Source organism: Pithys albifrons, chromosome 5, assembly GCF_047495875.1.
Source record: "Pithys albifrons albifrons isolate INPA30051 chromosome 5, PitAlb_v1, whole genome shotgun sequence".
Classification (NCBI taxonomy): domain Eukaryota; kingdom Metazoa; phylum Chordata; class Aves; order Passeriformes; family Thamnophilidae; genus Pithys; species Pithys albifrons.
Window position 1 is genome coordinate 66,626,346 of NC_092462.1, and position 22,951 is coordinate 66,649,296.

The 22,951-nt window shown below is 39.3% G+C and overlaps 1 protein-coding gene across 1 annotated transcript; it reads left to right on the top strand.

Moving 5' to 3' along the window:
- Nucleotides 1-22,951, top strand: NOP14 (NOP14 nucleolar protein). Its single transcript, XM_071556904.1, has 18 exons — nucleotides 1-468; nucleotides 2,984-3,118; nucleotides 3,958-4,099; nucleotides 4,656-4,801; nucleotides 5,228-5,365; nucleotides 6,507-6,629; nucleotides 7,744-7,875; nucleotides 8,497-8,806; nucleotides 9,814-9,944; nucleotides 10,176-10,261; nucleotides 11,866-12,001; nucleotides 13,851-13,952; nucleotides 14,732-14,885; nucleotides 18,751-18,910; nucleotides 19,715-19,862; nucleotides 20,786-20,904; nucleotides 22,102-22,257; nucleotides 22,616-22,951. The coding sequence occupies exons 1-18, from the start codon at nucleotides 277-279 to the stop codon at nucleotides 22,713-22,715; spliced, it is 2,610 nt and encodes an 869-aa protein (XP_071413005.1). The 5' UTR covers nucleotides 1-276; the 3' UTR covers nucleotides 22,716-22,951.

A 22,951-nucleotide genomic window follows, 5' to 3' on the forward strand; every position in this document is an offset into this window, starting at 1 on the left:
AGGCGGTCGGTGCGCGTGTGGTGCTGCCGGGCCCGGTGGGCTGAGGGGACCGGAGGGGTCGGGCCGCTCCAGCCGCTCCAGCCTTTCCTCCGCTCCCTCCTTCGCTTCCCGGCCCTCCGGCTCTCACCGGGACCGCGAGAGCTGTCCCGGAGCACAGCGATCAGTTCGGGAGGTTTTGCTTCCCCCCCCGGCGCCATTTCCCCCGCCCCCCAGCCCTGACCCCGCGCTTCGTGCGGGCCGAGCCGCTGCCTCCCCCCGCGGGCAGCCGGAGCAGAGATGGGGAAGGCGGCCAAGAGGAAGAGAAAGGCGTCGGTGCCCTCCAAGGGCCCCGTGAAGTCGGCGATGGCCGTGGTCAAGAGCAATCCCTTTGAGGTGAAAGTCAACAGGCAGAAGTTTGACATCTTGGGGAGGAAGACCAAGAATGATGTGGGGCTGCCTGGCGTCTCACGCTCCAAGGCCATCAAGAAGGTAAGGGGACATCCCAAGCAGGGAGGAAGGATGGTCTCTGTCTGGGAGGAGATGATAAGCCTGGAGCTCTCTCGGGAGAGATGAGGGACCGCCGCCCTCCTCAGGTGCGCTGTCACCTCACACTGCTCAGGAGGGAATGGGGGCTCTGGGAATGCCCCCCCCAGGGCAGCCCACGGCGTTCTGCAGTGCAGCACTTCCTCATTGCTTGTGTGGGAATGATTCTCCTGTAAAGTTACCCATGTCCAGAATACAATGGCACGTGTTCTCGGCAGGCACATACAGGACCCGTGGTCGTTAGTTCGGGTTTGGTGATCACAGGACATTAACCTTCTTGAAAATGCTGCAGTGTTGGTGTATCTGAAAACTCGAGAGGGCACCAAAGTCAGAATGCAGGGAGAAGTACAAAGAAACTACCACTGATCTAGAAAAAAATGCAGGTGATTCCTGCACTGGTTCAGTAGTCATGTTGTGTGTTGGGATGCAGTGATTTGGCCTCTGCTCTCGTAAGAATGAGAATGCAACTTAACAACAGGAAATCTTTTATTTTCCACCCTTGTACCATTTTAAAATTGCCTCTTTTTCTTTCTCTACTGCCATCACCAGCTACCTGACTAAAACCTGTAATGCATAAGGGAGAATGTGTCGTACTGTGTGTCTGGGACTCCCTCAGCCTGCCTTATCCTTGGGTGAAACACTGGATTTTTTAAACGATCTGTCCCTTCAAACAAACCAGCAAAGAAGTAAAAACCTCTGTAGATTGAGTTAAAACTGAAAAAAATATAATTTGAAAACGTGCCTCTTTGATTCTCTTTGACATGTTACAGACATTCTGTTGCCAAACATCTAAAGCACTGAAAGGGCAAGTGCAGCAAAAGCAAATGGAGAGTTTATAATTTTGCATGTAAGAGGTGATGTATTAAGTGATTTTTTTATCAGTAAGAGACATAATCAGATAATTGATAAACAAAAGTGTTTTTCAATATCCAAGGTATTAAGAGTTACTAAAGTACATATACAATGTTTAAGCTGCATGATAATTATATTTTGTGCAAGAAGTAAATACAAGGTAGAACTGGCACAGTAGTAGATGAAACATGAATTTTGGTGTCATTTACAGCAGCATCTGAAAGCTGTGAGGGCTCAGTGAGGCTGCAGAGGCTGCATGGAGGAAACCAAGCCTTTTCCAGAGGAGAGCAACAAGGCTGGTGAAGGGACTGGAGCACAAGTGCTGTGGGGAGAGGCTGAGGGAGCTGGGGGTGTTTAGCCTGGAGAAGAGGAGGCTCAGAGGTGACCTCAGCACTGTCTGGAACTACCTGAAGGGAAGTTCTAACCTGGTAGGGGTTGGTCTCTTCTCCCAGGCACTCAGCAACAGGACAAGGGGGCACGGGCTCAAGCTCTGCCAGGGGAAATTGAAGTTGGAGATCAGAAAAAAATTCTTTGCAGAGAGAGTAATCAGACATTGGAATGGGCTGCCCAGAGAGGTGGGGGATTCACCATCCCTGGAGGTTTTTAAACTGAGATTGGACATGGTACTGAGTGCCATGATCTGGTAAAGGGACTGGAGTTGGAGCAAGGGTTGGACTTGATGATCTCAGAGGTCTTTTCCAACCCAATCCATTCTGTGATTCTGTCATTCCTGCAGTGCAGCACTTGTTGAGGTTCTGGTGATATGAATGGCAACGGTGTCATTCCAAGAGACTCAGTTAACGTGTTTCAATAAAAATGGATAGTCTTTCAACATAAATACAGCCAACATTTGCTTTAGAAACTATATAATATTTTCAGCCTGAAATTACAACTTAGCTTTCAGTCTTCATTATTATTTGTCAAGATTTTACAAAACTTTTAAAATGTTTTATATCACATTTTAAGGGTTTGGGATTTTATTTCATAGTAAGGTAAATCAAATGCTTGTCATGAATTGAAAAGGAAACCTGGCATTGAAAAGTAAACCTGTCTCCTTACCTGTATCATGACTAAAGCACAGTAACCACCTCATATGGGTGTGATGAACTTCCCTTTCCTGCCTTGATGCCTGACCTCCCTGTGCTCTACACCAAAGCACAGAGCTACTTAGAGGCCCACCTGGGGGTTTTATCTCCTAGATGAAAAGACCAAAAGATGTTCAGCTGACTTGTGTTGGCTTCTTTGCTTTCTTAATATGTTGTTCTTTGTTTACTAAGCTGCAGACAAGTCAGAGTTCCTGAGGGGAAATGCACAGTTTCTGTGTGTGGTAAAATAAAGGTGAGATACAGCGTAGCCTGTTTTGTCTTGGCGTGGGCAGCTTGTAAGAGAACTTAGTGACAATGAATATATTGTATGAGCTTCCCATCTTTTTTTCTCATTTATTTTTCCTTCTTTTTCATTGCATTCTGATAATTATCATTATGATATGATGGCAACATAAAGCTCATTATGTTGACAGGATACCATGGAGCCCTTTTTGCTTTGACTTTGAAGGCAGGTACTCTCTTTATTTTTTTAATTTTATCTCCTTTTGTCTTTTTCCTTCCAGCGCACCCACACGTTGCTGAAAGAATATAAAGAAAGAGAGAAGACAAATGTATTTAAAGATAAACGTTTTGGGGAATATAACACCAAAATAACTCCAGAGGAAAAGATGATCAGACGATTTGCTTTGGAAAGACAGGTAAACTACAGGAATTTAAAGAAAAAATAAAACCAAACACAAATCCACAAAAACCCCTTAACTTCTTAGGCTGGGAGTGCCCCTTTTACAGAGGGTTTTGCAGGGTAATGCTTTATTTTTGATTTTATATGTTTGGAACTTATGAAAAAGGAACTTTTTGTGGAAGTCAAAATTTTTTCATGAAATCTCTCTGGTTTTGCTGAAGAGATTTCTTTGATCACTGACATGCAGGGAAGCCAGTTACAAGCAGATTCATCAATTACTTGGTTTTCTTTGGCTGCTTCTAACTGCTATGATTTGTGAATTGCATTAGGAAATGTCAGCCACTGTCAAGTGTACTTTGATTCCAGTAGAGCTGTTGAACAGCAGCCACTTCATTTGCTGAGAAGAGCTCTGTAACTTCCTGTCATTCTGTAAAGTGAATTGTATGTGCAGGTATTGTCTTTTCTCCCTCATCATACTCAGCCTCCAGAATGGAGTAGTGTAAATCATGCTCTGCTGCTAATTTGTATTGGTTAAAGTCTGATTCATTAGGCCTGAAATGAAGTCATTTGAAATTGATGCTACTGATATATAGATAAAAGTTAAACTTCCTTAGGCTTCCTGAGTTAGTCCTTTTGTAGATTAGTATAAGAGAGACATGATACTCTCTCACTTAAGATTTAATGTATTTGAATATAAGTATTAGTCTGGTAGTGATCTTATTTGAGTGTTGAGTTCCAGCAGAACACTGGAATAAGAATCTCCACAACTCGTGCTAAAAGTACAGGCTGTGTTAATTTGTTGCCTGGGAACTGAAAACCTTTTGATATTTAATGGGTTTGTTTTATTGTTCTTAGCAAAATTATGGAAAGAAGAATATCTATAATCTTAATGAAGAGGAGGAATTGACTCACTATGGCCAATCTTTGGCAGAAATTGAAAAACTGAATGATATTGTCGATAGTGACAGTGACACAGAAGAAAGAGGAACACTGTCAGGTAGGACCTGTCAGCTGGTGCCCCCCTGCTGGTTCTGTTGTTGATAAACACACATCATTTGTTCAGTACTGTCTCTCAGTGAGGAAGATTATTATGTACTTGGTTGGAATGTTTAACCCAGATTTGATTACTTCTTAACCACACACAGACCAGCTCTCTGGATCTTGGCAGGTGTTAAGTTGGACATACCTGCCTGTCAAGCTTCTTTACTCTCTGAGCTTTTCAGCATAAACAGGTACCTGTATTTTGAGCCCTATGGCCAGAGTCTGAAGTGCGAGTTTTCTGGTTCCTTTATTGCCCCTCTGAGTCCAACTGCTCAATAAATATTGGAAAAAACCATATTTCTACTTCATACAAAATGTTTGTCAGTGTAAATTATGTGCCTGACCATCTCTTTTGGTATGGCCATTCCCACAGGGATGGGTACAGTGCATGATTGGTTCGATAGTTCCAATTGTTCCCATTCTCAAAGAATAGGGAGATTCTGTTCCAGCAGAAGCTCTCCTGGAGTCATGTATGGAGTTGAAAAGGATTCACATTCTGCTTTTTTTCCCAGCTGAATTAACTGCTGCTCACTTTGGAGGGGGTGGAGGCCTCCTTCGTAAAAAAGTATCAAGTGGGCAGCAAGATCAAGAGGAGGAAAAACCTAAATCTAGGAAAGAACTCATAGAAGACATGATAGCCAAATCTAAACAAGAGAAGGTGAGTTTTTAGCTCAGAAGTATTAATGAGCATGATGTAAGAAGCTGTCACAATTCCTCTATTTGCAGAACGGAATAGTAGTGGAATAGAAAACAAAGGAGGAAGCTGCCTAGAAGAAGAGTCTGAGCAGCTTGAATAAAGTCTGTCTGACTTTGTAGGCATTTTAGGATATGACTTGAATATCTGCCATTCTTTGTATCCCCAAATCTCCCCTTCTGTTGAAACCTAATTTGGTCTCTGTATGCAACCTTTGTGCTCCATCCTGCTTCATCCTGCTTCTTCCACAAAGAATGCTGGCAGTTTATAAATGTTAAATATTTAAAACTATTCATTTGCTTAGGACAGCATTTTGGTTTTATGTTGCAAATGCTCTGTCATGTCCATCTGAACAGAACTGCTGCATTTGCTTTTGTTTTGTTTTTCCAGCAAGAGAGGCAAACTCGGAGAGAAAGTGCATTAGAACTCACAGAAAAACTTGACAAGGACTGGAAGGAAATCCAAGCCCTTATGGCCCACAAACCTCCAAAGTCAGAGAGAAAGGACAGAGAAGCAGAAAAACCCAAGGTAAGGTTTTGGCTGGACTAATGTCTTTGGTTCTGCAAACTTCTGGCTTTGACTTGTAGTGGCTGAGGAATAAGGCAAAGCTCATCTCTCTGTAAGACAAAATGTTGCCTGCTGTTCTCATTGAAGGAACCTGCAGTTCAGACAGGCTGATCAGCTGGGGGATTGCAGGGTTTGTATGATTTCTGTGATATTAATTACGTGCTGCTTTTCTTTAGTTACCAAGTCTGGAAGAGGCTGCAGGCTGCACTGCACTGTACATTTTCTTGAAGAAGTAAAATTGTTGAGAACACTGACTTAGTTTGATGGCCTTCAGGGTGTTCCTTGGATAAAACAGCTCGTACTTGACAACAGACATTTCCTTGTTATAAATTGTGTTCTGCCTTTCCAAAAAGGGAGTGGAAGTATTTTACTTTTGAATAGATACCTTATGGTCTCACTCTTTTTCTATCATTAATTTTATACTAAGGGAAAGAAACTTTTAAATCTAAGAATCTAAGGTATTGTATTGAACTTTTTTCTTGCAGAAATTTTGTATTATCTTGCAGAACATTTTGAATTTCCGTTTATTGCTTTGCAGTACAATTCAGTTTTTATAAGATGAATTAATTAGTTCAATCTTGCATTAAAACTGATTTCCAAGTACAAAAGAAGATACTGGATCAAAAGTTTGTATTTTGTTTTTAAGATGTTTCTTATTATGCTGAAACTCACTGAATATCAGCATCCCTTTTTAATTTCTTTTAATTAGTCTTTTATGTAACTGAAAAAGCAAAGGCTTAGCCCATCTGACAGTATCAAGTTAAATGCAAATTATTCTACCTATGTTTTGTGATAAACAGTATTTTAAAGTTTTTTCAAATAATAAGTAAACCAGTTTTGATTTAAGCTATTATTTTTAAGTTTCATATTTGTGAATAACTGAAGTAGGAGAGGGGGAAATTCCAGGAGAATTACTTTTGAAGGGTTCATTCCATTCGTTGTCTTAATACTGAGTTGAATGTTCTTGCAGCTTGCTTTGGAAGCAGCCTTTTCCTTTTTTCTTGACAGTCTTGTTTCTTAGCTGTTATTCTGGCAGAGGGGTGGCTGCAAAGCAGAATAATGAAACTTGAGATAATAAACAACTACATAAATATTTCTTTAGCCTGATGAATATGATATGATTGTTCGAGAACTTGGATTTGAGATGAAAGCAAAGCCTTCAGAAAGGATGAAGACAGAAGAAGAATTGGCAAAAGAGGAGCAGGCACGGCTCCAGAAGCTCGAGGTATGCCATTTATGGCCGAGATTGTTTTGTGGCCTGTCTTTTGGGAGGGACTGCTTATATTGCTTGACCTTAGGCTGATAGTGGCTGTACTGAACTGCAGTTTGTAAGGGGGCGAATTCAGGAAATCTTCTGTTTGTGTTTGTAATTTGATATTACAACAAAACACCCCATAGGCTTAGTATGTGACTGGAAGTTTATGAAATGAGTCAGTCTTTCTTCAATAAAAATGTAATGTTACTTTCACTTGCCTTTAAGTGTTTGAAGTTATTCAGAGTTGAGAGGTGCTTCTACGTCAATGAAGCATTATGTTGCACAGCAGTTGAACTAATACACTGAGAAGTCTTTTACTGTTTCCTTCTGATGTTGCAAGAGTCTTCAGCAGTAGCATGGAAGCTTTGCTTTGCAGGGGAGTAGGATTCTCTTGGGAAGTGTTACATGCCACTTCTATTACATGGAGCTCTGAGTCTTAGGGAAAGAATAAATCATTGGGTAAATGGTTCACTCTTTTTTTAATTTTTGATTTGGTGTACTAGGGACACATTTAGGACTGTAGGGAATTCAGTACCTTCAAGTTACCTCACAGCAGCTCAGTATGAAATAGCACAACAGAGAGAATTATTCTTTTTTTTTTCTCTTTTCTGTTCATCCTATTTGATGTTCATTTGATCTCAAAAATCTTCAGATAGAGTTGTGTTTGCTACAAGCTTGTTACACATACAAGAAACAGACAAACACTGCAGAATCACAAAATGCTTTAGAAGCTTTTATTTTCTGGTAATGATGTCCCATAAGCAAAGCAGATAGACTTTAAAATGAGAGAACACAATGCTTCTGATAAACCCAGTTTTAAAGCCTTCCTAGTAAGCTAATCCAATTGCCTGTGCTCTTAGCAGATTGCACTCCCCACAAAAAATTCAGTATCTTCAGCTCTTCCCCATAATTTCTCAAGTTGCTGATTTGGTTTTTTTCAGCATGTTTTTGAGTAATCCCACTTAACTGGCTCTTTTCTTTGATTTTCTTTGTTATTGTATGTGAGGAATCTCTCATTTTGGTGTAGTTCCCTGACTGGTGTAGAAGGCTCACATCTGTGTGTGTTATTTCATGTTAAACACAGGCAGATCGACTGCGGCGAATGCGTGGCATAGATGAACAAGCAGATAAGAAGAAACCCAGCCACGTGTCAGCTGATGATCTGGCTGATGGCTTTATCCTGGATAAAGATGACAGACGTTTATTGTCATACAAGGTAAGGCTTAAAACTTCTGAGTTTCAGAGTTCCATGAAGAAAGGAAAAGCAGTTTGTAAGTGAAATCTGTGAAGGCATTTAGTCCAACTCCTGTTCAGAGCAGGGTCAACTCTGAAATCACCACTTTACTCAGAATGCAGTCTGTTCTTGGAAAATCTCCAAGAATGGAGGCTGCACAGGAGATACACACTGACTGTCCTTCCTGTGAAAAGGTTTTTCTTCATATCCTGGCTAAGCACCCACAGGGTGGGTGCCCATCACCCCAGTGATGTTGGTGCTTTCTCCTGAACTTACTGCAGTTTATGGATATCTCTATTGTATTTGAAGGCCCACTGGGCACTGTGTTCTGTGTGGTCTTAAAAGTGTTGAGTAAGGGGAAATAATTGTTTCTCCTCAATCTACTGACTATATTCATGCTATCACAGTAGCCTTCTGTCCTGCTGCTTACTGAGTTGAGGAGGAGGATGTGTGTCTATGTTTTCTCCTTAAAATGCTCTCTTGGCTGGCACTGCTGCCATTCACTGCTTGGTCTGTTCGTGTTTATTTAGGATAGCTTTACATGATGCTTCTGGGTAGATGCTGTCACCTTTTCAGTGTTTTAACTGGCTTGTTTGCTGACAGGATGGAAAAATTAATATTGAAAATGAGGAGGAAGAAAAAGAGGAGGAGGAAGAAGATGAGGAAGATGGGAAAGAAGATAATGAGAATGAAGAAGAAGAAGAAAGTGAGGAAGAATCTGCTAGTGAAGATCAAGAGGATGATGCTGCAGATAGCCACTCTGATCTTGCATCTGACCTTGAGAGTGAAGAAGAAGCTTCAGGGAATAAAGAAGAGAAGAAACACAAGACAAACGAAAATGAATCACAGAATGTGGAGGAACTAGATCCAAAAAGGGAAGCTGCTAAATCAGAGCTGCCCTATACATTTGCTGGTAAGGGAAAGACTGATCCAGAGATCCCTGTGGTCTTCAGGGTATTTATAACAACCCGTCTCTTTCTCTGCCCTGTAGGATCTCACGTTCAACTTACATTCGTAGTTGTCTTCTGCTATTCTGAGAGTAGTAACTGCTGTTCTTAGGGATCAGCTCTAGTCATGCTTTCGGAACCAGATCTGTTTCATTCCAGAGCTGTTTCTACCCCTCTGAGCAGCCTTGGAATTGAAAGATGACCACAAGGGAGAAGTGTCTGTGCTCCTTTCTGCAGGCAAGGAGTGCCTCCAATCCAGAGTGCTGCTGTTTTACCTAAGGGAAGCCAGACCAGTGTTCTGTGATCTATACTTTAATGAGAATAGGCTACTTTCTTAAGTGTTTGAACTGACATTTTTTTCAGAAGATGCTTGGAGAGGCAGATTTAATCCCTGTAATGTAACATCACAATATTGTTAGACACTCAAAATTTGACTAGTTTTGGGTCTGTGCCTGGCAGGAAGGAGGAGGCACATTTCAAGTAGTACACAAAACATTCATTAATATTAAGTACATAATGGATCTAACTATTGTCCTACTGTAGATGTCTCTAACAAAAGTATCTGTTGCAAGATTAAACAACCTTTCAAACAACTTCCTTAAGTGCATGTGTTTTTTGATCGAAAGGAGATGTCTTACTATACAAAGCCTTTTAAATTGCATTCAGGTTTTGTTTTAACCAGAAAGCAGTCACATTAAAATAACTCAAAAAACCCTAACCAGGTAGAATGTGGACTTTTGTAGAAAAATAAATGTATGTCAGGGTTTTATTTCCTGACTTCTATTCAGAGATAAAATGCTACATATATAGTGGTAGGTTATTAGTCTTTAAAAGGTGATTATTTAAAACCTATGTGGTATCTTTTTTTTTAACAATAACATTTTTAAATTGGAAGTTTTGTTACACTTTCATTTAAGTTAAAGATGTGAACTTTGAGATTTTTGTCTGGTCATTTTTTGTTTTTATTTTTTAGTTCCTGAGTCCTACGAGACATTTAAGTCTTTATTGGCTGGAAGAACAATAGAACAACAGCTTATTATACTGGAGAGAATTCAGAAATGCAATCATCCAAGCCTTGCAGTGGGAAACAAAGCCAAGCTGGAAGTATGGGGGTTTTGTTGTTTTATTCAAAATTAACTTTGGATTCCAGAGTGAATTTTAGTAAGTGTTCAGGAAGCAGTATAAAACACACATGTTTCTGTGTTTTGAATAGCAGTGGAATCAACATACTACTCTTAGTTTCCTAAGTCTGTATAACTGTTCTTTTGTGCTGTTTAAGAACACAGTGAAAAAAAACACCAAACTAATAATTTTAACATGCTATGGTTTTTACAGAAATTGTTTAGCTTCCTTTTGGAATATATTGGAGAGCTGGCAACTCTGGATTTACCAGAGCTCAGAACAATTGACAAACTGGTCCTGTAAGTATTAAATTTTATGGACTTTTCCCCCTTTATGATTCAAAGAGAAAAGCTACCCAGAGTAAAGCATAAATGATACTTTTTCAAGTGTTCTGTAGGGCTTGCTGGCAGCTGGTAACTCTCCACCTTGATAATGTTTTAACTTTGTTTCATATGTTGCTTGACCTATTAACTATATGAAGATATTTTCAAAACCTCAGAATGTATTTTTTGGCCTGCAAAATACTTCTCCTGGGTAGTGGATAAGTAACACCATATATGCATGAAAATTCTGTGTATTAAGTTCCTTAGACTGCTGATGAAGGATTTTAGGCTTTGCAGTGACAGTGTGCAGTTTGCCTTGCAGTGTCTGCTGTTTCCATGGATTTTCATTGTGTGAATTCACTCAGGGAACTAGATGCAAATGGAAGTAAGGAAGGTTGTAAGCTCATACAAGAGTTCCAACTAAACACTTAGCAGGAAGTTCTCAGTTTGGCACTGTTGTCTTCAAATGCCTGACAGGCAGTTACACTGTGACAAGAGAGCCAAGTTTGTCTCAGAGGTATAGTCAAAGGATGAAAGTCCATGTACAGGGGCTACAAGAAGGGAAATTGCAATTAGATTTAAGGAAAAATTCTTCACAGCGAAGGTACTGAATGTTAAAATGAGTTTCCCAGAGAAGCTGTGAAGATACACAAAACTCAACAAAGCTGTGAGTGACCTGATCCATCTTGGAAGTTGGGCGTGCTTTGAGCAGGGGGTTACATCAGATCATCCCCAAAGGTCCCTGCCAAGCGTAATTACTCTGTGGTTCCTGTCTTGACTTTGCAGGATAGACAGCTTTCTTTCAAGGAGTTATTTTTATGTACTTCTCAGCATATGTTTTTTACTTTGTGCTGAAGTCAGTGAGATTTTAAAATTCAGTCACGTGTAGAATTAGCTTTTATTGCCCTGTTACATTTGTCAACAAGAGCACTGACCTACTGATACTGCCCCACATGCTGGGGCTTTGTACAGAAGGGTAAACACATTTTGGTTGTGTTCTAGAACTGGGATTTATTAATATAACTACAGACATATTTAACTGAAAATACTGAAATAAGTCTGACCAAACAGATGCAGATTCCAGACTCCATATCTGTAGGCACAGCCCAGGAGCTGGCATAGCTGTGTTTGGGGTTTTTGTCTTGTTTTCAGGAGTAATTTTGCTAACCATGTTGCTGCCTTGCATGTTGTTTAATATTGCTTAAGAGTGTTTAGAATGGCTGTCTAGTATAACCTGACATACTTCAGTGCACTAACATCTCAAGTTAGGAGAGCCAGAAGGATGTGTTATAACTATAGCAAAGGTTTGGAAGTGTATTTTAAAGTTTTTAGTTATTTTTTATTTAAGATTTAGAAACCAACAACTCAAAGACTATCTCACAAGGCCTAATGGAAAAATACACATCTCTCTAAACTAAGGTGTTATAATCTGTATACTGAGTGGCTATTTCTAGAAAAGAATAACTTGTCCTGGGGAATCTGTTATTGCTACAATAAGGTGCTTAAAAATCAGTTTCTTATTAACATCATGTTAGCACCAATGATGTAACTTGATTATGACTTAAATTTCTTGTTAATAGGCCATTGTACAACCTTTGCCAGATGTTTCCTGAGGCAGCCAGTGACAGCATTAGGTTTATCCTTCGAGACATTGCTCACGATATGGAAGAAATAGTTGAAGCCAAAGGCCGTGCACCATTCCCAGGTTTAGAAACGGTAATGAATGCACAGGGCTGGGATAAGCTCTTTCCAGGAGCACAGAAACACCAATAAATGCAGGATGACATTACATTGTATTTAGAATTTTGAAGTATGTAGTGAATTATTAGCATCTGTGACTTTTTGGGTTTCTCAGTATTTTAAATTGTCTTTCTTGAGGTAAGTTGTAACAAAAATTCCCATAACAACAAAAAACCCACCCCTGAGAAAAAAAGAACCCACACACATTCAGAATAGAAGTGTGACTGGGATATTAAGTAAGGGGAAAATATCCTAAAACTGCCATTCCAATCTTCATAGCAGAATATCCTTTGTTTTCCTGATGAAACTTAAATGGCTAGTTTTAGAAAAAAGTGCTATTATCAGTTATGTCCTGATTTCTCTAATTGACTTAAGTGCCAGTGTTTAAAAAATGCTCCATAGAAGTGCAATATCTCGTGGGTTAAAAACAAAACCCCCAAGAAAATATTATTATGAGTATAAAAATAAAACATCTTTTAGTACTTTATATATGATAATGGCCAAAATAGTGACTTGGGAAGAATTGATCTTTCCTTCTTAAATTAGTAATATCCCAATTTCTCTGGCCATGCTAAATGGGATCAGATTGTTTTTACAGTGTATAGGTAAGTGGCTGTTAGGGAATTCAGAAATGGACTGTATGGAAAATGAATTTTTTTAATTGTAGTAAAATGTTTCAAAGGCAAATCATAAGTCTTATTCGAAGGGAGCTACTTTTCTGTTTCTCAGCTTGATGAATTGCTGCTGCCTAATGGAATAATTAGGCTGTTGAAAGAAAATAGACTGAAGGATTTGCTTAGAAGGCTTGGTTCTTGCAGCTTGGAAGATGTTTATATTGAGTTCTTTTGAAGGGTCTTTATTCAGGATGTTTTGGATTTGGCAGGAAATGTATTGTAGAGGGCTTTTAACTCCTATTTTTAATTTGTCACTGTCACCCTTATGACACCAGTCACACTTCTGGCTTTCATTCCCATCACTGGCCTTTTCCAGGTTGCAATCCATCATTATCTTTGAAGATAAAATGATATCACTTCCTATTCTTCAAGCACTTGTTTGAATGAATAGACCAGTTGTCTTAGAGAATTTTCACATGCCTACTGTTAATCTTAAGCTGAAATTTGGAGTGTGGCATTTAGTAAACAAAACAGTTCAGGAGAATATTTGTTACCACGGAAGCTTTATAGAGAGAAACAGCTGAAACAATACAACTTCTCTTGCATCTAGTTTACTATGTACATATCCACTTAGATAATTTCAGAATTAGCCCACATCTGATGTTTAGTTTCCTTATGGCCTTGACAGGGAGTCATTTGTACCTCTCTGGCAAGTCCCCTTCAGCAAAAGTATACCTTACCACTGTCCAGTTCTTTGAGCTGCAGCTGTTATTTGGTGGTGTGTGCTGGGCCTGGAAGTCCTGGTCACTTCACTGTCTGTGGTAAGGGCCTGTTGAAGGTGTTACAGGTCCTGTGTGCCCACTTGCTGGTGTGTTTATGGTGTGAGAATATGCAGTTGTGTTTGGCTGAAGGGAGTCAGAGGTCCTTGTGGAGTTAATGGGGTTGGGAGGCATAACTCCTTAGTTATTCATTGAGCTGCCTTGCTCAATTAATGCAATGTTAGACCTATAATGGATATCTCATAATGGATATTCCCTTTTGTTTCAATAAACAGGTCATGTATCTCAGCAGATTCTCAAAATTATGTATATTGTAGTATTTGTGACTACTACCTGGCAGTTACTCGTTCAGAGTTACATATGTGTAAAGTCAAGATCCTGGGATTAAGATCTTAACTGTATATTGCCTTACTTTGTTTTATGTGCCATCAGCTTATTTATTTGAAAATTATATCTCTGCTGTTTCCAACTTCTGACTTCTGGCATCCAGTTGTAACACCTGCTTTTATGTACATGAGTCAGCTCCTTACTAAGGTATGTCTGTGATGTTGTATCTCAGTATACAACTTCATTTTCTTATTTCTTCCCAGGACTCCAAATATACATGTTAGCATTACTGTTTATAGTGAAATGTACTGACAAGGCAGCTTTGTGTTTGGTATAGTCACAGGCAGTAACTGGAAGAGAGAGTGAAGAGGGAAATGCCCTTTCAGAGTACAGTCCAACTGACAAAAACATATCTGGTAATTTTTAAAGCTGTCACACAAAAATCCCTTCTATGGTAAATTACATAGGACTAATAGAACAAACTGAATGCAATTTGAACTAATTCTTTAGTGGTTTCTCTTCCATATGCTGCATTTGTTCATACTTAAGAAAGATTATTTACATTAAAATTGGAAATACTTGTTTTCCTTGAAAATGTACCTAATGCAGTGCATTGAGTTTAAATATGTCCTTATTTTTCTATCCTAGTATCCTGCTGGTGTATTTCTTGAGCTAATTGTTCTGTTGCTGCCAAGTTGCTCTGAGCCTTTCATTTCCCTCGTTCATTTCTAAAGAACTTACTGTTTGTGGTTTAGCACCTTCTAGTGGCTAAACTTTTGGTGACAAACTTCTTACTCAGTTCTGCATAAACTCCTCAGTGAGGGCAAGGGAAAGTCAGAATAGTTCCCATCTAAGGTCAAAGGGAGTAATTTTACAGACTTCAGAGGTTTACAACATAGTTAATACTTCATCCTTTTGGGAGATCTTGTATTTTTGATGTATAGACTTTTAATTAGGAATAATTTTGTGCTATTTATCTCTTCCAGTGTCGCATTACAACATTGCAAGATGTTATTAAAGGATTATTTATATGCTGTTTGTTCCTGGAATACGTCTCTCTCTCCAAAAGATTTGTACCAGAACTCATTAATTTCCTTCTTGGAATACTTCACATATCTCTACCCAAAAAACAGGCCCAGGGTGAGTTTGTTCAGAGTGAGTGAGTATTTATTTTAAAGTTTAGTATTATCTTTAAATCCAATACAAATATTTCACATAGATTTCACTGTTTTTGAACAAAAGGCCAAAATCATCTGCTAGTTTAGCCAAACACAACCTTGATTTTTGGGTATCTTACTATGTACTAGATCCTCCAGTGTTATTGGCAGGAAGGAAAGAACTGAAGTTATTAAAGGAAATGAAGTCATGTTGGCCACAGTGCAGTATTTTTGCAATATTGTCATTCTAAATACTGTGTGATTGGACTGTGCTCTGAAATTCATGGTTCCTGATGGATTCCTGGTGAGAACCCTGTAACTTTGCACTGAGGCAGCAGATAATGCTGCAGACATCCCCCCATGTCACTGAGATAAATGAGACGAGCACATCACAAAGTTGGTATTTTTTAAGTTGGTATTTTTTCTTTTTATTTATTTGACATGGATTTGTTGTAGTGTAACAGAGGGCAGCTCTTCCCACAAGCAGGATTAGTAACATAACTGTGTAAACTTAGCAGCTTGCACAGACAGCAATGAGGATAAAATGATCTTTCAATGTGATCCATCTGGTTGCAATTTTTTTATCTTTGCCAGTCTTTCTCTTCAGCTTTTTATTTTGGATTAATTTCTGTCTTTTAAGTTATTCTAGTTCTGGGGCTTCTTTGTTGTCAAGTTCAGTGACAATAATTCACTTATGAGGAACTTTGTTAGAGCATAATAATTAATTCCTGTGTTAGTATCTCTGGGCACTGTCACAGCATGCAGGAGGAGGTGCTGTAGGCATGATACTATCAAGTGAAAAGGATTCAATTATTTGGCAAACTCACAAGACAGCTGGGATTTAATGAACTACAGACTATGCATTAATATGCTCATCACTCTTGATAAGACATTTGAAGAGTGTTCTTTAGGGAGTTACCTGTCTGATGAGGAAGATTCACCTTCTGTCAGTATTCCATCACATCTTCAGCAGTAGTGGTAGTCTTTGCAGCTCCCTTCTTTTCCCTTCAGAATTTTTATGCCTTTCCATTCTGCCTTATTGTTTTTCTTTTAAATTCTTGAGCTGCTCATGATCCCTCTTCTCAACAAGCCTAGCACTGCAGTTCCACCTTTATTCTCTTGTATGGCTGTACCCTACAGACTTTTCCCCATCTGCTTCTCCCAGCTTAGCAGTTTCCTGTGAAGTGTGAGCCAAGGTTACACAGCTGGGCTACATCAGAGCTAAGCCCTGGATTCTCAGAAGACCAGCAGCTGAACTCTTAGAAGGAGGTGGGAAGAGGTTATGGAGTGGGTGGGTTACGTAGTGCTCAAAGTATTTTCTCCTTTGTGTACTCTCTTAAGAATATTTGATCTACAAAGGTTTTTGGTACCGTTAAAATAGAGGATTCTGCGAGATCAGATAAGAAACTTGAAAAATGTTTAGTAGTAACTGATGATCAATCATTACTTTTAAAAAAGACTTCTTTGTATTTCTGTAAATTATTTCGCACTAGTTAGAAGTCGTCAGCAGATATAACTCGTACTGCTTTAATTTTATAAGCTTGATCTGCAAGCTTCTCACATGAAAAAGTACATAGAATACAGTTTCATAAAAGATTGATTGTCTGATTTGTACTGAAAACCCCTCAATTATTACCTGAAAGAAGGAAAGCTGTAGGTGGAGGGAGTGGGAAGGGCTGTTGATAGCCTTAGCTAATGGAATTGTTAATGAGATCTGCTATCCTCTCACAGGTAAAACTGATAATAAAACTCATGTATCTTGGTTCCTGATCTTGCATAAGTCTCTGTGTGTCATAATCTTTCACAACTTTGGATCTCAAACCTAAAGAACCTTTATTTAAATGTGCTGTCTTCTGGCCTGTCAGTGAAGAGACATATTCAAGTTGTATAGTATGTGAAGTTAGTTTGAAAGTAAATTCTACTGTAAGCTTGCAGAACTAAGGAAAACAAAGAGGGAAGAAAAAAGGTCCAGCACAGAGACTGGAAATCATTTTGTCCCTTAGCTATGGCATTCCTCAGATGCTTCTTTGGTGTTGCTCTATAGGTAGTTTCACAGATCAGCTTATGATCACAAGCATAGGAATTCTTTAGTGTTTTCTGTGTGCTCTGCTCCAGTAGATACTCTGCTTCCCATGCTTTTCCTGTTCCTCCTTACCTGGAGTGGGAGAGGACTTTACAGTGTGTCTCTGAGGAGCCCTGCTGTGAGCCCACAGGAGAGGCTCAGTGATGAACTGCACCTGGAGGCTTTCCCTGCTCCAGCTCACTGTGCTTCTTGACCACATCCAGGTCAAAGCTTTCTGCTTGTAACTCCATGGGAAAGTCCCATGCATGCCTTGTTCTCTTAAGCATATCCAGTGCTCCATTCTCACTGGCAGTTTAACTGTTCGTCCTGTGTTCCACAGGGCAGGTGAACCCGTGTATCCTCACTTTCCCCATACAGAGAATGAGTTAAACAATCACAGAATGGTTTGAGTTGAAAGGGACCTCAAAGACCATCTAGTTTCTACCCTGTCTGCCAAGGGCAGGGGCACATTCTACTAGACCAGATTACTTAAAGCCCCATCCAACCTGGCCTTGAACACTTCCAGGGATGGGGCATCCACAGCTTCTCTGGCCAGCCTGTTCTAGTGCCATACCATGCTCATAGTGAAGAATTTCTTCCTTATAGCTAATCTAAATCTACCCTCTGTCAGTTTAAAACTGGTATCCCTCATCTTACCACTACACTTTCTGATAACAAGTTCTTCCCTGTCTTCCCTATAGGCCTTGTTTAAATGCTGGAAGGCTGCTGTAAGGTCTTCCCAGAGCCTTCTCTCCCCTCTGCCCTCTCTCTCTTCTCCAGGCTAAACAACCCCAGCTCTCAGCCTGTCCTTGTATGGGAAATGGTCCAGTCCTCTGGTCATCTTCCTGGCTTTCCTCTGGACCCTTTTGAGCAGGTCTGTGTCCTTCTGCTGGGGGCCCCAGAGCTGAACACACTCCTTCAGGTGGAGTCTCAGGAGAGTGAATTGGATGGGGAGAATCCCCTCCCTTGTCCTGCTGCCCACGCTGCTTTTGATGCAGCCCAGGATTTGGCCATTGGCAATTCCTTATCTACTGAGTCATACTGAGTGTAACACCTGTCAAGTCCATGCCTTTCCAGTTTAGAGACAAGGATGTGGGATAGTGTCAAACGCTCTGTACAAATCCAGGTAGATGACATCAGCTTATCCACCAACACTGTGATCCTGTCATAGAAGGCCACCAGACTGGTCAGGCACAATTTGTCCTGAATGAAGCCCTGTTGGCTGTCACAGATCACCTCTTTGTTGTGCATGTGTTTTAACGTGGTTTCCAGGAGGATCTGCGCCATGATCCTGCTGGACACAGAGGTGATGCTGACCAGCCTGTAGCTCCCTGGATCTCCCTTTTTTCCCTTCATAAAAATCTGAGTTGTTTTTCCCTTTTCCCAGTCACTGGGAACTTCAGCAGTCTGCCACAACTTTTCAAATATGATGGAGAGTGGTTTAGCAGCTTCATCTGGTCGGTTCCCTCAGGATCCTTGGATGCATCAGGTCCAATGGGCTTGAGCACATTCAGGTTCCTTAGTCTCAAATCTGATCTTCTGTGGTGAGCAGTATCTTGTTCTCCTAGTCCCTGCCTTTGGATTCTGACTTGGGCAGCATGACTAGAGCACTGACCTGTGATTGTACCCATGCTCCAGTGCTTTTCATTGTTTTAGAAAAAACTGATACTCATAAAAATATTTTAAAGTAGTATGATTAAAAATGCAAACTGAGTTGTGTGGCTTTCTTCAGAAAGAATGCTTAGAATTGATCTTCTTTAATGATTGTTGTTCTTGCTTTTTTTAGGCTATACTGTAGTGCACCCATTTACACCAGTGGGGAAAAATTTAGAATTGCTTTTGGTGTGTGATAAGGAAGATCTGGAAAGTTGGCAGAAGGAAAATCTGCCCTTGAGTATTGTCACTAGATTAAAGGAAACCAGCAGAACAGAAATGAATCATATCAGGTATGTAGGAACTGTGAATGTAAGAAATACCAGATCACCTGCTGGGTAATCTCAGTGCTCTTGAGGAGTAAAAATAGGAGTAGTGGATAATTCTGCTGGTTTTGTGATACTACTTTGTAGCACAGAAAACACACTAATCTTTTGCCAGAACATTGTGCAGAGAACTTGTTGGAGTGCTCAGACCTTCCACTTGTTTTCTGCTGTGAACTGATCAGGATGAGGCGCTCAGTACTTTGAACTGTTGAGCTCCTCAGAATCAAATAACTGTATGTATGTACAAACACCATGTTAGAAAGCAGAACATAAATAGTAAAACACTGAAATTGGCAAAGACCATCATTAAACATGTTCATTAACCATGTCCAGCCTCATTTTTCACCTGGAGTATGTGTTAAGAGTATAATGTACTTCAGGGATGAGTAAGCTTTTTGTTAATTTCTAAAAGAAAACTGAAAACCAAAATTACTAATTCTGTTTCAGCAAAGTTTTAGAGCTTCAGAACCAGTACCAGAACACTTTTAGAATCAGGATAAAAACTTCCTACACCTCTTAAGTGATAAAGACACAATACTGGCTTGTGCTTAGTGCCCTGACATAAGGAATTGTTGCCAATGGTTTCTTGGGTATTTGCTTAGAAGAGTGAAATTCTTAGTCTGAATTAGCAACTATTTCCAGTTGTAAATGGTTCTGTCAAGAAGTCTTAAAATAGATTCTGCTAGCAGTCCCAAATGTATTAATTCATTTTATTTGAAAATCCACTACAGTGTTTGTGAGTGAAATTGTTAATTTTTCGTGCATTAACAGGTTATCATGTCTAGCTCTGTGTTTTGACCTTATTAAAAAATGTGCAGCTCTCTATGAGTCTTTACCATCGTTCCATGAAATAATGCATCCTGTCAGAATTCTCCTTACACAACATGTGCCAGTGAATGAATATCCTGAAAAAATGCAGGTAGGTATTCCTCAGGAATGAAATAATTGATATGTTTATTTTATTAATAAATCCTGTGATCTTCATCTCTGCTTAAACAAACAAAAAAACAAGTGTGAGCATCATGAGATTTTTTCAAGGGTCAGGCAAAAATAGTAGTGAAGTTTCTGTGGAAAAACCAAAGAGCAGAGGATGTTCTGAAAAGGTATTTTTATATTTGGTATCATGTCTTGCCCCTCTAATTAAAGAGAATAGTACTTGGCTTGTAATAATGTAGCATTCCATGAGTGACATAATTTATAAGAATAGTCTGGCCATCTGGTTGCTCTTGTGTTTTTGTGAAGAGTCTGTAAGACCTTGATAAAACAAATGCATTTACCAAACTGGTGAGGTAAAATTTCTAACTGATTAAGTAAACCTAATATAAGTACACCTGGTCAGCTGCCTTACTTAAAACAGGGAAGTTGCTCATTTTCCAGCAGTGAGGTTGAAAATTTCAATCAGTCTCGTCTAAATGTACTAAAATTGTCTTCTGCTGAAAGAGGCATCATGAAATGTCCTTAGAGAGCAAGGTTTTATTGCATAAATGATGCTAAATGGCCTATAATTTTTACCATAAAAAAATAATCATTCTTAAAATTACCCCGAAAGTCAGAGTCTGAATTACACTGGCTTTAGTTTTGCTTCTTCCTCTGTGAGGTGAAACTACCTATAGACCTTTCTTATAGTCCATGATACCATCTTAATAGAGTTCCAAAAGCTTTAAAACTACCCAGGCTGGATTCCAACATGTCAGTGTTAGCAGTGCCCTAATAAATAGCAATGACTTTCCCCAGGAAAAGAACATAAGAGGAGAACACTACTGTTGATTCAGTTTACAGTACCTTGTGACTTATGGTGTCTTCAATATGATTTTAAAAATGTAATTTGTTTTGCATTTTCAGGAATGCTATCACAGTGCTCTGAAAGAGCTGGAGAACAAAGTAAAACACTATACCCCACTGATACGTGAGAAAAAGAAGCCAGTGCCATTGAAACAGTACACACCTAAAATTGTGAAAGTGTAAGTAAAGAACACTGGAAAAGTGCATTTAAACATTAAGATTTGTAGCAAGCTAGAATGGATTTGGAAAACTGGACACAAAACAGATAACTTTTTCTGCTAGATTTTTTTCTGCTAATTCACAAGGAGCCACCAACTGGGGTGGTAGGAAGGGGAAGAAAAGGAAAAAGGAATTTTAAAAACAAACATTATCTATGGGCAAAAATAGCACTGGAAATCAACTCTTGCTTCTATAATTGATTGTAAATCAGCAAATTTCAAGACAATGAGTTGGTTGTTATTACCTAGGCAGGTGCTTTACTGAATGCTCTGTCAGGCACTCAAGTCAGAACAGGAGTAAGTAGTTCATGTGTATATGAAATATATGAAGGTAAGAATGGAAGGTGGAAGTACTGAGGGATGCTTTTGCACCTCAGTGCAGAAATTAAGGCAGACTAGTCCTGTACTCTGCATCACATGCCATGACCATCAGTCACATGAAGCATTCCTCTTCTTGCCCCACTCCTTTCATTCCCCAAGTCAAGCAGCTTTCTACCTTCTGACAGGAGCAGTGACAAAAAACGGGTTCTTCCCCCTTTTTTACAGAGCTTGCGATGATCATGTCTATTTTTCTCTTCTGTTTTGAAATCAGATTTTAATAACACTTGTTTAGTTTTATAGATAATAGGACAGTGCTCTGTTTCAGGAACTCTGCTTTATATTGTCTGCTGACTTAGTTAGCCATGTTGTTTATCTGCAGGGGCACAAATTGCCTGCTTTACTTACTCTAATAATTTAAGAAGACAGCTTTCCTCTGCCATACGCATTTTTCCTCCACTAACTGATCAGACTTTTTCTGTAAAATACATCTACAGAGAAGGTCTGCAAAAATTTAAAATATATTGGGAGATTCTATCTTTCTCCAGACATGTTTTATTCTTTTTCTCTAACTTTTTTAAGTCTGTTCAAAGTGTGGGTTGTATATAAGGGGAGTGAAGAGTAAATGTTGTGTGCTGGTTTTTGGCATGATGAAAATGTGCAGCTGGGTCTGCCAGGTGTTTTGCAAGTATGTTCATTAGGGGGCTACTTGTTTTGCAAGTTAATTATATAATGTGCAGGAATTAAAATACTAAGTATTCGTACAAAACCTCACTCATTAACATGGGTATGTTGTGTTTGTTGAGGTGTTCTGTGCTCACACATACATTCTCATTTCAGCTTAGAGTTTGGGAGAAAGCAGGCAAGCAGCAAGAAGGAGCAAGAGAGAAAGCAGCTGATTCAGAGGCATAAACGTGAACTTAAAGGAGCCATTCGTGAGATTCGGAAAGATAATCAATTTTTGGCCAGAATGCAACTTTCAGAAATCATGGAGAGGTAATGTGGCCATTGCTGCAGCAGCAGTCTGGGGGTTGTTCTGCTGTGTGTTCGTTTCTTTGCTGCGTGCCAAGGCTGGCACAATGATCAGCCACACTAAACTTAAATAAAATGGGACAGTTCGAGCAAAACCAAAGATTTTCAACAGAGATCATTTGACGTGTTTTCAACTTTGCAGTTTTATTTCTCCAGTTAAAGAAAATGCATAATGTTTTTATTTAAAGTGTGTGTTGGTGAAATTTAAGAGTTGTGGGCTTCTTATGAATTAAGAATTGTTCTTTTAGTATATTTACTTACTATGCCTAATATAATCTTTCTGAATTATTTTATATGTTGATTTTCTTTGTTTGTTTTACAGAGATTCAGCCAGAAAAAGAAAAGTGAAAGAGCTTCTTGGTAGCCTTGCTACACAGGAAGGTGAATGGAAAGCAATGAAAAGGAAAAAATGGAAGAATTAATTGGGACTGTATACAGCAAATTTTACTGCCATATAAAATACCCAATCCTATGGCTTTTGAACAGATTTTATTTGCATTCTTTGGATGCATTCCCTTTGAGGACACACCACCATCAGATCTGTCTGAAAAATTAACCTGCTTATTGGGAAAATCCACAGCTTTTCATATGGAAAATAAAAATAACACTTTCGTAAGTGGTATGCTTCTATTTATTAGTAGTAATCAGAATTCTTAGG